At 41.4% G+C, this 14,910-nt stretch overlaps 1 protein-coding gene across 1 annotated transcript in view; it reads left to right on the top strand.

Moving 5' to 3' along the window:
• The first annotated feature begins 2,051 nt into the window (after positions 1-2,051).
• The window catches only part of LOC139479677 (QRFP-like peptide receptor), a 123,399-nt gene continuing 110,540 nt past the window's right edge, over positions 2,052-14,910 (top strand). The window contains exon 1 of the mRNA XM_071262523.1: positions 2,052-2,669. Within this exon, the coding sequence (XP_071118624.1) occupies positions 2,167-2,669 (503 nt within the window). The 5' untranslated portion in view covers positions 2,052-2,166. The remainder of the gene's footprint in view (positions 2,670-14,910) is intronic.

Here is a 14,910-nt window from a genome sequence, read left to right as displayed (position 1 = left end):
ACTCACATATACATCCAACATGTACTCATATATATATCCAACTTACATGTACTATATGCCAGCTCACCAATATGTCCAACTTCCAATATATGAGCTTACCTAAATACCAAACTTCGAATTCCTATGTACCAGTTTACCTATATATATATACAACGTCCTGTATACCTACTCAAATATATATCCAACTTACATGTACCAAATACCAGCTCACCTGTATGCCCATCTTCCTGTACATCACGTATGTATGTATGTATGTATGTGTGTGTGTGTGTGTGTGTGTGTGTGTGTGTGTGTGTGTGTGTGTGTGTGTGTGTGTGTGTGTGTGTGTGTGTGTGTGTGTGTGTGTGTGTGTGTGTGTGTGTGTGTGTGTGTGCGTGCTTGCGTGCGTGTGTGTGTATGAATGTATCTTGACAACAACACAGATTTATCGAAATGCCTAACAATACAATTATGAACCGAAAACCCATACCATCAACACAGTAACATGCATAGCCAACAACATGCACAACACCAGCTGCAGTACGGGTATCCGTTAGACAAGATCTAGCTACGAAAACATTACTACTTTATGTCTCCCCGCCAGCAAGAATATCAACTGGCCGTCCCATACAAGCTCCAGTAGATGTGTCCATGTAATAGTATAAATAGTAGCCTACCTAACTACACCTAACACCCCACATTTGCAAAGTGTATGCCTTGATTGTCAACAGCCACCCACCTTCCCATATGATAACGATCGCGACATTCTTGCATATTTATACATCCTGAATAATCAGTCACAGATACGCAACCAATATCTACAGGTATTTGTTCTCCTGGAACATTATTTCTATCTATCCATCTATTTGAACTCGTCCACCTAGGAGAGCACACGCATACAGCTTTCATTGTGACCACACACCTACACATAAACATCCACTCGGTCGAACACGTTGAAGTCATATATCAACACTGGAACCATCATTAACAAATGCCCCGCATCGACGTGTGATGCTTGACTGTTGAATATGCTGAAGCAAGTGAACGAGCCGTTAGGTACGATACGAGCTAAGGCTTGAAACAGCTTTAACGCCTTTCACACGTGTGCGTCTTATTGTGCTCTCGTTGTGCCGCACATAAGTAGGCCATTTACGGTACACGCGCGAGTGGTATCTTTGCGTAAGGATGCAGTCGAAAAACCCCCAGCACGTGTCCCAGGGCGACGGGGCAAGCTTCCCATCCGTAGTGTTTCAACAATGAAGGTTTATGAGGATTGTATTGAGCTTAGCTTTGTGGATTGTAGGGTTACATATTTCTCGTATTAGGTTAACCAATGTAGGTGAAGAGGTATTACTTTGTGAAATGTCCCTACGTTTGCACCCCATATACATGCATATTATAGAATGACCTATAAAATTAAATACAATATTAAACATCACCAGACAAAACCTTCAAGCGTGTATCACTATAATTGTTTGAAATTCAGTAATGACGGACAGATAAATAAGTCAAAGTTTAATTAGTGACGCTATTAGTTATTGATTAATTGAAACATATGTAAATTCAGTTATGCACTTAGTTACTTATACAACTGCATTTCAACATTCCTTTTCACAATAAAGACATGGTTTAAAATATTTATAAATTTGTATGACACTATGTAAACACGAAACCGAATTTCTAACCAGTTTGCCTTTAGCTATATTCCGCATTTGAACTCAACCCTAACATAGGAAATGATTGTGAATCAGCCTCTGGCACTAGAATCTCTCGCAGCTATCAAAAACTCATATTATCTCTTGCAGATTGTGACTGGTTCGTGCATCGGACATGGTATTTGCCCCTTTTCTACTGCGAGGGAACTCCAGCTCGAGCCACATGTGATTCCCAAATCCACGGGCTAATATTTAGCAGGTGTCGGCGAGAGGCAACCAACCACTCGATAAATAGTTCGCTCGAAACCAGCCATCTACACCGCGCTGATTTTCGATCAGCTCAGTGGCACGTCCCATTCTTTGAAGGGATGCCTATTGTAATGCAGCGTCTTTATCTCCACGGAAGCAATACGAGAATATGTTCACTGGTGTGATGTAGAAGCTTGCGATCTCTAGCACTTGGAAACTTTTGTAATAGTGATCGACTTGTGGAATGTCACGTACTTCTCTCGTTTTACGCAGTTAAAGTAAAATGTTTAATACGAGCGGAAATTCCGAAATTGCCATAATGAACGGAACAGATTGGAAAACCCCAGGAGCTAATTCAACTTTAACTAACTTGAGTTCTGTGTTTGTTGATGATCCTGATATACCTATGTTGGACCCATTTGGCGACTACTCTCTGTACTATGAGGGTGATATAGAGAATTTGAAGAAGCCATGGCTCCAAGAACCTCACTTTATTCCAACTGTATCCGTCTATGGCATCGCTTTTTTATTAGGATTAATTGGTAATTCATTGGTAATATTTGCAATGGTGGGCGACCGTAAATCTCGGAGTGTTACAGCATCGTTTATGGTGAGTTTGGCCGTGGCGGATCTTCTATTTCTCTTGGTCTGTGTTCCCTTTGAAACATCCAGATACTTCATAGGACATTGGGAGATTGGACCCATACTCTGCAAACTTTCTGGTACGGTGGAGATGGTATCAGCCCTAGCATCTATACTCAATCTAACAGCTGTCAGCATTGAAAGGTAAGTAGATTCGTTATATATACAAGAACGTGTACATGATAATGTGTAATTATTTATTGAAACTCAATAGGTGAAATATGTGTATGTCAATAACAGTAAATTAAGAACGTGTTTGTGAAGTGATGATGATGGCGATAACGATGAGATGATGAAGAGGATGATTTGAATTGTTTGGATGGAGAGTTTGGCGACTTGGTTTATTGCGTTTCATTATACTCCAACGGCGTGGATTGTTACTCATAATATCAATCACTGGTTTATCTGTTCCATACTCGAATATTTTACAGGCCATATCATGGGGATTATTGCTGACTTTAACAACAGACAAATATAGATAAATAATGTACATAGGTTTTAAGGACAGTATATTAATAACAAGTAATAACTAATAATAGCAATGTTATAACAAGATATATATATAAAAAAACTGCGAAATATGATTGCAGTCAGAATTGCACTTGTCTTGCGGGAATATTCAGCAAAAGTGTTATGCCTAATGATCAATAACCTTTAGCATTTTATTTTTTACCTGTATAACAATGTTTTATCTTTTCATCAGCTATTGTGGTGAAACGCAAGCAGTAGGGACTATCTAATTCTCTACACAACATGAAAACATAACCTTTCTAACTGGCAGTGCAGTGTCAATATAATTGCTCAAACAATGTTGAATCAGATATAGATTACCCACATAACTGGATATATATTGGTTGTCGTACGTAAACGTAATACTGAAAAAAAGAGTTTTTTTTATTGTTTAGACGCAGTTATTGACCGGAGAACGCCAAGCCTGGTCAACAGATGTGGGTGGCGTGGGTTTTTTAATGTGGAGTGCGACCTCTGTTAGCAGAGTCAGGCTGATAAATGATAAGATAAGAATAGAATAAGAGAAAATGATAAAGTAGATTCGTATATCAAGATACTGGAATGATCTGGATGGCACCGCAAAATAATCGATTGTTAGTCCAATTAATGAAATTTTAATTTCAAGTCGTTAGTTATGGCGTCATGTTTAAAGGGCAATGCGTCCTTGAGATGCATATCATTGGTTTGAGAAACGGGGTCCAATTTAAAAGACATGTACATGTGGCATTTAGGAAAGGACATATACATGTCCGCCCATCGTTTATGGTTTGGTTTGATGAAGAGTTTGTTTATATGCCTTGATTGCAAAATAATTGTCTTTGGGCTTCAACGCTATTGAACCATAATCGCGAGGGTAAAACGTAAAGGCGGATAGTCTTGGGTTGATATTGGTTTGACATTTGTCTTGTACCTCTGCTGACTTGAAACCTCCGTGTGGGCAATGTCTGGTAGTGTGTACATAGCCGTCACACCAGCCCGTGTCATTACGCGAAGGGATTCCTTCATTTCACAGGGGTGGAAACTAATGAATTGCAACCTGATTTATGTGATTGAAGCGTGTGATTGCTTATACTGTCTTATATTGATGAAGACTCGTGTCAGGTGTACCTTACTCGTAAAAAGACATCAATCAATCCCAAGCCTAAGACCCCTCTGAAGATCCCGTTGGAGTTGGTCTTCAGCAACCCATGCTTGTCGTAATTAAGACCTGACTATCGGAATCGGGTGGTCAGGCGCCCTGACCTGGTTGATGCATGTCATCGAATCCCCATTCTTCGATCGATGCTCATTATGTCAATCACTGGATTGAGATTCGATAATTTACAGGCCGCCGTCATATTACTGGAATATTGCTGAGTGCTGCGTTACACAAACAAACAAACAAACAAACTAAGAAACCCATGCCTAAAGAATTAGAGAACAGGTATATAACGTCATGTATGTTTGTTTCTTGTAACGTCTCAGCCAGCAGCATTGCAGCCATATCACAACGGTTTGTAAATAATCGAGTCTGTTCCAGACAAATCAGTGAATGATCTTATAAGCAACCTGTTCTGCTGACGGGGTACGACGGCATGGGATTATTTGTAGGTGGCAAACTCCAAAACATTACAAGTTCCAAGTATGTGATATGAAATTGCATAGTATTACTAATATATGAACTTATATGGGACGTTAAATTCACATTAACTTGCTACATTATTATCATGTTTATAAACATTTGTGCGATATCAATGAAAAATCAGCGCGACGCATGCAGTTAAAGTGAAGGTCCGTCAAGGGTTCAAACCTATTCTCTGTGGCCCTATTCGTGGTACAGCTGGACGTATATAAAAGAACGGTAAAATCCTATCATTGACTCACTTATTGATAATTGTGCTAACAATGTACATGTATATTGAGGGGATATCGATATTTGCAAATACTGTTTATTCGGAGTCCTATGTACGTTTATATAATGTCACAACTGTACGTATATATTTAAAGTATATTCAGCAATCTATCATCTTCTAGAAGCTTTCAGCGGCGATTGTGTAGCTTACTGGTAAAATGTTTAGATCATCCCTCCAGATACTATGTTATAAATAGGCTACTTAACAGAAGTCGGTTTTGACAAACCCAGGTTCATAATCGGACCGAATCTAGGATGCTAACTTACGTATGTTTTCATGTCCTTACTCTGCTTAAGGACAAAAGTATGCGCAGCGAGCTGCTACCGTATCTGAGAGAGGCTTTAATTAGCGATAACCCAACAAACATGAATGCATTTCGTTAATATCGTTTTGAAGGGATCGCACTTGGGGATAACCAATGGTTCGAGACAGATGAGATAATAAGAACATAACTGTGATATGTGGTTCAAATGATCGTAAAAATTGTTATAGAGTCGAATCTGTGTTCTACACAAGTCTCGAATTGTCCAACGTTAATGACTGAAAGTTGCCTCTGTTAAAGATGTAACCCAAATTCCTTTGGCCTACAGTTACAGCAGAGGATAATTGACAATGCTAACGGAAACAACTGTAATTAATATATGTTGGTTGATTTGTTGTTTTACGCCGCATTCAGCAATATTCCAGCATGACCAGACAATCCAGTGATGACATCATGAGCATCGATCCACGCAATTGGGATCGATGACATGTATCAACCAAGTCAGCGTGACTGACCGCCCGATCCCGTTAGTTGCCTCTTATGACAAGCATAGTCGCATTTTACGGCAAGCAATTGCAAGGGATGCTGAAGACCTTTTCTACCCCGGATCTTCACGGGTCTAATATATGTAATCAGTCCTAGCAATACATCGCCTGTGTCATAAGCAATACATATGTTCATTAATATTTAATCGTTCTCTTTTTTCTAGGATTATATAAGTTACATTCGACAAAGCGGTGCATTTGTATCGGCTATTAATTCCAGCGACTTGTGGAGGGTAACATAAATGATTTAAAGCCATGAATACAATGACAGGCGATTACCATATCGACTTACCACGTATCAGTCATCATGACGTGTTGACCTTCTTGATATTTTACTTCATTTCAAAGTAACACATTAAGTTAAACTCAATGACAAAAAGCACGTTACTTTCTGAAAACCATGTCCTCGAGATAATACATCTACGACACTGATGTCTCGCGAGATTTGTAATATCACGCTTTGATCACATCCATCTCGAAATGTAGATTGGCGTTATTTCGCTTTGTTTTGCATAATACATGTATGTATATCTGCGTATCTGCAACTTTCCCAACTTATATAGGAGCTTCGTAGCATTTGTAACTAGTATAGTTTAATAGAATATCCACACATTCTAGACCTAATACACGGAAATTATGACGCGAGCGTGTGCATCATGATTTTAGGTCTCAGAATATTCCTGATGGAAACAAGTGAATCCTGCTTCGTCTTGAAAGCAGCAGGTCAAAGTGCATGATCTCTTTTATTATCTTGGAACAGCCATATCCATGCACACGTCAGTGCCATGTTTCCAGGATACAAATATGTTGATGCATCTTCTTTGGTGTGTTATATACCAGGGGGCACGGGTGGCCCAGCCGTCTAAGGCGACGCGAATCGCTGTGCAGAGTTGCGTCCCTTGGACACGCGGAAACCTATGTTTGTCGGTTTGAATCCCGGTTCGCCCCGATTATGTTTCTATGTATGTCAGCGCCATACCCGTGCTCGTGGGTTTCACCGAAGTGGTAACCGTCTGAGATCTGCATAACTTCTGGCTTTGCCCCCATATTAAGCCGACATGCCGTGATATGACTGGAATACTGATAAAAGTGGCGTTAAACCCAACACACTCACTCACTGTTATACACCTGAAATATAGTTTTAAAGTAAGTGTATAGCAATTCAACACAGACCCTTGGTTACGATTCTTGGTACAAATGTTTAATAGCTGATACTGCCCAGGGCCCTATTGCACAAAGCGATCTTAGCGCTAAGACGATCGTAACTCCCATGCTTTAACATACTATATTAGGCTTACAATAGTCGTAGCGCTAAGGTCGCTTTGTGAAATTGGGCCTAGGGATGTAAGAAAACAAATGGGATGCACACTGATCCAATGACTTAGGTTATAACCCGGCGTCAGATGTAAATGTGAGATAGTTAATTGTACATATTATTAGTAGTAATAGTAGCAGCAGCAGTAGCAGCAATACTATATACGTTCATTAGAAATATTCAGTAATAAATAATAGTAATGACCTGCGCATAATGTACTGATAGAATATTATGTTTTACATTAACAAACATTACAACGTGAGGAAAAACACTGCACCACATTATAGTAGCTGACAAGGCCCCGCCTGTATAACAGTGAGTAGATCGAGTTAAACGACAATCCCGAGGAGGTCTACAGATAGCAGTGTCGTAGCGCAGTGGTTCAGTAGTTCGATCGCTACATGAGGATAGTGTTAACCCGTTATCTGTGTCCCTTGTCGTGATATTGCCAGAATATTGACACAAACGTCGTAAAACCATATTTCTTCAGGTATTCCGAAATTTCGGATATTTCCATGAACGCCGGGGGCACGGGTGGCCTAGTCATCAATTCGTTGTGTCCCTCAAGAGGGCCAGAAACCCATGTTCGTGGGTTCCATCACCAGATTCGTATACTTCTAGATCTGTCAGAACGTCTAATACCTGCATCACGTCAGCCTTTCCTCTCAGACCAAGCTGACACGCCGTGATATAACTGACATATTTCTCAAAGCGACGTCAAAACCAAATTTACCCACTCACTCACGCATGCCATGGCACTATGATTCTGTGTATCTAACGTTGAGTGTAGTATCTGGGTTCCAGGTCCACTGATATCTCATTGCATCCTCCATCTCAGTTGGATTCTTCCATGTACAGTGGAACCTCGTGTGTCCGGACCCCGTTAATCAGGCAGCACCACCTCCTTGACAATCATCTTGGTGACATCTATATATATTCAAAGGAATATTAAATAATTGAATTAAATTATGAATTTGTTTCGCGCCCAAAATCGCTTATAAATTTACCTCATTTCCATGATTTCGTTAAATCGGACACGTGTTAATCCGGACGATTTCACTTGGTATTGTCCGGATTAAAAAGGTTCCCCTGCATTCATATTCTATTCTTGTCTGTAGGTAATTATGTACAAACACGTGAATTGCAAACACAACATTATTACGAGTCTCATACACTTCTGTGAGTCTCGCATGAGTGCAAAACTGAAACAAAATTGTTCAATCAAGTAGTTTGTCTGTTACGAATATTGTGAAATTATTCCTGACTCCCAGTTTCTTTTGTCGCCTACAACTTTGAGCCAACGTGAATCGTTTTACTAACGGTACAAAGTGGGATGTAAAATCAGGAATTCATCGACCAGCGCAACGCCATTCGCAATCGCCGCGTAGTGTCGTATCATTCATGAATCTTTAATTACGAATACCAACACATTATCCTTCTGTTGATCTTTTTAGGTAATGTAATCAGGGTCAATAGAAATGAATATCTCACTATATTAATAGCCGCCTGTAAAATGGTTGAGGCGGATTGCTCGAGACGGATATAGATTCAACAGCCTTGTACGATAGTCACACCCGTTATTGCCAATGCTTCAATCTAATTGTTCTACACTGTTGATTATATATGTATTTGTTATGTATGCTGTACTGGGCGAGTTACAAACTGTTCGAATAATAGAGCACTGTCTGTCTCGTTTTGTCATTATATGAATAAAAGCGACAAAACCCTTTCCATATTCATAAGAATTCTCTGCAAAATACAGAGTCGACATTGCGATTCCGACTGTCTTGAGCATGCATTGTGTTTATGAATCACTATCAAATGGTGATGATATCAGGTGTTCGAGGAAAAGTGAGCTTATCCTGCCCCACCAGTAGCAGCTGACACAAACACATGCAAAGCCAAAAGCAGAGTCGAAAGAAACGATTCCGACGATGTCGTGAGCATGTGTTTATGAATCCCTGGTATCAAATAGTGATGATGAGGCAAAAGGTGAGCGTATCCTGCACCACCGGTGGCTAGCGTCATAAACACATGCAAAGGCACGGAACATATGGTACAAGTCAAAATAGGTAATAGCATCGGTAATAGCATATCAGACATCATTTTTGTCACTGATGCGTCAAATTTGGAAATATACTCCATATGTCTCCCGTACAACGTTTTGAAAGCTTTACTGAGGCCTTGAATGTTGTAACCTTAAAATTAAAGATTAAACAATCTCCGAGCAAGAGTCGTATGATGCTCTTTGAAATCTGTTTCTGTCTGAGTCGTATATCCATACACAACTGCGGCATGGTATCGCAGTAGGCAAGCATTATAAAACCAACATTAGTTCGAACTTGTACAATCAGCCAGACATGCATGCATGCATGGTGATTAATAAGTTAAATAATCTTGAACGCGACGTTAAACCCAATATCACCTCTGGAAACTGCGTCCACAGTACACAATGGACATTGTTCAACAACATTACTGTTAAGCACCGTTCTCAGTCTTTTAGATAAGGCTTCAGACTTGTACATGAAGGGAAAATGTCTCACGCATCCCTGCAAAACAGATGAATATTTGTACACGTGCATCCATGGGAGACAATCTGTGCCCAGAGAGTCATTATACCGCCATATCGTTGTGTGCTCAAGCGAAGTTGGATCAAGATTTCATAGGATGAACATAATGGGAGTTATATGAATAATAATGAAAAAACAAACAAACTAGATTCCACATGACTCATGGAACACCATGGATACCAGCACCGTCACAAGTGGAATGCGGAAAAACAATGATTGTTTTTACATTTTGAACTTTTTATCGCAACTTTTATTGATGTTTTGGGTGGGATACATCACATTAGTCTTCCTTTTCTCAAGAATGGTTAAGTTTTACAAGGTTATATACTTTCCACATTATTCAGTACCAATGGCTCAGATTCTATAGGGAGTAATGCGGCAGAAGAAGTTACCAGTTCCCTACGTTGAGTGTGATGGTCACCATGTACGATGCAATATTGAATCATCTGATAATACAAACCCTTCTTCACCTGTAGGGGGGTAGAATACATGTAGGTCTTCAGCAACCCATGCTTGCCGTAAAATGCGACTATGCTTGTCGTAAAAGGCGACTAACGGGATCGGGTGGTCAGGCTTGCTGACTTGGTTGATGCATGTCATCGATCTCAATTGCGTGGATCGATGCTCATGATATCAATCACTGGATTGTCTGGCCCAGACTAGATTATTTAGAGACCGCCGTAGTATAGCTGGAATATTGCTGAGTGTGGCATCAAACAACAAACCAACCAAACCAAATCACCTGTAGGGGGTCCGGTGCAGCATAGGCCCCCAGCACCCCGTGCTTGTCGGAATAGTTGAATAAGATGAGGATTGGGTGGTCACAATGTGTCACATGGATCAGTCTCCAAATGGATGTAACCGTTCTCTGCTGGCGTAGATCGTTGCCTTGGACCCTAATCACATGCTGGTTTCAGATTCGATTTTTTCCGCCCGTTGTGAGAAAGATGAAAAGTTGGTTACTACCATAAAAAGGTATGACACAAAATGACGTAGTTTAGTCAACAGGGTGGGCATCAGAAAATGGGCCAGGATTTTAAAAGATTTAGATTTGGGATTAATTTTACTTTAATACCGTGTACTGACGTCTTTACATACCTTGTCAAATTAATATTTAAGCATAAGAACATTATTCAACATCACCAGCTTAATAAAAGTCGTTATAAGCTTTTTTATCAAAACTAAATTATTATGATGCACATTTTTTTTAAGTGGGCGTTACACATGCAATGACACTGTAAATAGATAGCACATGCTGCTGGTATGTATCCTCCACCTAATTGACCTTAAGCTGGCAATATGTGTCTGAGTGTATCAAGATGCTTTTCCGAGTCAGCAGAATTTAGACCATTAACATTACCGAAAACTTTGGCTTGCTGGAGGGTCACAGCGGACATGTTGCATCGGGATACAGATCGACCGTGTAGATTTGTTTGTTTAACTGAATTACGGTAGACGACATATGTATTCTGTCGCATATCTGTACATCCTATCTGATAAAGCGTGTAACCTGGTAAAAATCAATGAACTGCACAGTGTATGTGACCGACAAAAACAACTGAACGGATGGCATGAAGGTGTGATTATGATTTCAGTTGTGCATATCAAAATATGTTGTGTCCACCGTGTTGAGCGATACATGCACGACACCTTGATGGTATATTGTTGATTAACTTGCTAATGGTTGCCCTTGGTATTGTCTGCCATTCCGCCTGAAGAGCTACCCCAAGTTGGCGGGTGCTTGGTCTCTGGCGTACAGTCAATAAGGGACAAGTCAGGGGACTTACCGGACCAGTCCAATGCCCGTATGCCCTCTCGTCGGAGATAAACGGTGACGACTTGGACACGATGTGGTCTGGTATTGTCATCTTGCAAAATGTCTGTCGATAATTCTTGCGAATGGTACGACAGGACGCCTTTCGTCAATATATCACTGTCCAGTCAAATGTCCACAAATAATAACTAAATCAGCTCGCCTGCCATGTGTGATATCGTCCCACACCATGACACTACCGCCTCCAAACTGATCATGGTCAAGAATTGCCGCCTTGGCATACCGCTAATTCTGTGAAGGAGGCAACGCCTTGATTCGTCTGTAAACGCGGTGTAACGCCACGGGCGCACAGACCATCCCTAGAGTTGCCAATCATTGCTGCATTCGGTCAGCTGTTAGGGTCACACAATGACGAAATTACACTTTTTGACCTGCCAAACATTCGGGCATCTTGAGATATTGACGTCCACCCCACTATCGTAACCACAATTCCCCATTTTGTCTGTTCATTGAGATACTGTCTCGGGGGCATTTTTAAGCGTGTGCTCAACTCAACTGCATTTGTGATTGTGCGTTCGCCTCAAGCCAGCACACTTTGGCTCCATGTGCACGTGCATTACGTGCTATTCATGCATGATGTGCAATTTCATTGTGATTAGACGTTACTTGCAGATGCAACGCCAAAGCATTGAGAATGTAAACCTCAACGTCAGGAACATTCAAATCCTCAGTTCCCTTACTTTTTGTCGGTAGTATATATGTATGAAGATATATATAACCAGATCATGGATGCAGATGCTGCTTGTATGCTATCATGGTGTATGTGTTTCTAACTTTTTGTCTCAAGGGCAGCCATGTTTACAATACACAGGAATCCCAAATGTCAATTCTGATACCTTAGAGGTTTATATGCCATATGTTAATACATACCGAATACCTCCTTTTTGTACATATATATGTACGATAAACAAAAATATAAAACAATAGTGCATTATGTACGTCCTCTTTTGAAGGGGGCACGGGTGGCCCATTCGTCTAAGGCGCCGCGATTCGCTGTGCAGTGCAGCGTCCCTTGGGCATGTCAGAAACCTGTGATTGTGGGTTCGAATCCCGGTTCGCTCCGGTTATGTTTCTAGGTTTTCAGTACCATACCCGTGCTTGTGGTTTTCACCGAATTGGTAAACGTCTGAGACCTCCATCACTTCGGGCTTTCCTCCCACATTAAGCTGACTTGCCGTGATTTAACTTAAAAGCGGCGTCACCCCCTCGCTCCGCTGTTGAAAGACCATGTCCATCTTCAAGTGAATCATCTATTATCCAGTGTATCATATTTCCACATCTCATTCTCTGACAGTGTGTAATTGGGCCTTGCTTAATTGTTGTGCGAATTGCTGGTTGCAGTTTAGACAAGTTTTGTACATCACTGGACCCTGCAATATGTCTCTTTAGATGGATTGATGTGAAGCGTAGGAAACCCGTATAACGCTTGAATGTTATCGAATACGCAGAAACCATTTATGATAGTCACATCCGTGAAGATCCGGGGTAGAATAGGTCTTCAGCAACCAATGCTTGCCGTAAAAGGCGACTATGCTGCTCGTAAGAGCCGACTAACGGGATCAGGTGGTCAGAGTCGCTGACTTAGTTGATGCATGTCATGATCATCGTATCCCAATTGCGTGGATCGATGGTCTTGATGTCAATCAGTGGATTTTCTGGTCCAGACTAGATTATTTACAGGCCGCCGTCATATAGCTAGAATAAGGCTGAGTGTAGCGTTAAACAACAAACAAATATACAAAGAAAATGATAGTCACAAGCCCCAGACAGGTAAATATTATTCCACGAGGGACATTAACGTGATGGATAATGGGAAGCTCGTTTAATATCCAATGAATTTGATCTTTTCTTTAATAAGCTTTAGTGTTCTCAAATGACGGCCTTGGAGCTGATAGACCGCCACCGTGGTCTAGTGATAGAGCGTCCGCCCGGAGAGCGGAAGGTCCGGGGTTTGATCACTGTCCGCGTCAAACCAAAAGACGTTAAAAGACGGTACTAGTTGTTACCCTGTCTGGCGTTCGGCATTTAGGGTCTAAAACAAGGACTGGTCGCCTCGGAGCCAGTATACTGTGTCTGAGTGGGGTATTTATGATAAACTGCGGCATGGTATCTCAGTGTGCTTGAACTATAAATCGGCATTAGTCCGGACTGGCACGCACGCACGCACGCACGCACGCACGCACGCACGCACGCACGCACACACACACACACACACACACACACACACACACACACGCACACACACGCACACACACGTGCATGCACGTCGCTATATAAGTGCACTCATCTTGGACGCGACGTTAAACCCAATTTCACCTCGCCTTGGAGCTGATAGGAAAAGGCAATCTCTGGACGGTTAAAGGAGACGGCCAGTGTTGTTCATCATGCATGTGGACATGGTTCTAAAACCAGAAATTCTTAAAATATATGAAATCAATCCTGATATTTCAATATAAGCGTAAAGTGGTGCGAACGTACACTACAAACCATTCCTTATGAGTATATGGACGATGTATGACTACTATCACTGTTCGACAGAACCCGCTACATCAGGCAGTGTTGACCTACGGAGACTATGTTGTAGGGTATCAAAATCCATATGAGGAGCAGCTGTGACAGGATGCGATGTCAGCCGGCGACACCCTTGTGGATTAGCCCTGGCGTCTGGATAGGAAATGGAACACATGCTTCCATCCGGGTGTTTCTTGCAATTAGTATTTATCCTAATGCACTGTGTGCGTTGACCAGTTCTACAATATAGTGAGTGAGTCAGTACATGTATGGTTTTCCTGCGCTGTAAAAATATTCCAGAAATATCACGGCGGGGGATACCATAACAACGAGAATATGTTCTCTTGAATTTGTTGACAGGTATAGTAATACTTATTTGTTTGTTTGGTGATTAACGCCGCACTCAGCAATATTCCAGCTATATGACGGAGGTCTGTAAATAATCGAGTCTGGATCAGACAATCCAGTGATTGACACCACGAGCAATTGAGATACGATGACATTCATCAACCATGTCAGCAAGCCTGACCACCCGATCCTGTTAGTCGCCTTTTACGACAAGCATAGTCGTCTTTTACGAAAAGCATGGGTTGCTGAAGACTTATTCTATTCCGGATCTTCACGGGTCACAGCAAGCATAGGACGTCAGCAATGGAATCAAGCCACACATCATCCACTTTGTCACGAGGTACTAGAGGGAGGGCAGCAGCTCTTCTCACCAGCTTCTTCACCTCCTCATCTTCCTTATAGTCCATCACCAGACCTTCTTTCTGCACCCTCCTCCAGATACATTGGGTGAAGTGAAAGAAACACCCTCTAACTAATGTCCCAGGAAATACATCAGTCACGGCATTGTGAGCTGCACGTTCAAAGTCCAACTGAATTGTAAGTGGGGCAAACTCTAGACCTCCTCTACTAGCAAAATCGCATAGGCACTGAAACATGT

Source organism: Haliotis cracherodii, unplaced genomic scaffold, assembly GCF_022045235.1.
Source record: "Haliotis cracherodii isolate W230 unplaced genomic scaffold, xgHalCrac1.p SCAF_4, whole genome shotgun sequence".
NCBI classification, from domain to species: domain Eukaryota; kingdom Metazoa; phylum Mollusca; class Gastropoda; order Lepetellida; family Haliotidae; genus Haliotis; species Haliotis cracherodii.
The sequence above is the reverse complement of the archived record's forward strand: the minus strand, read 5'-3'. Positions and strand labels throughout refer to the sequence as shown.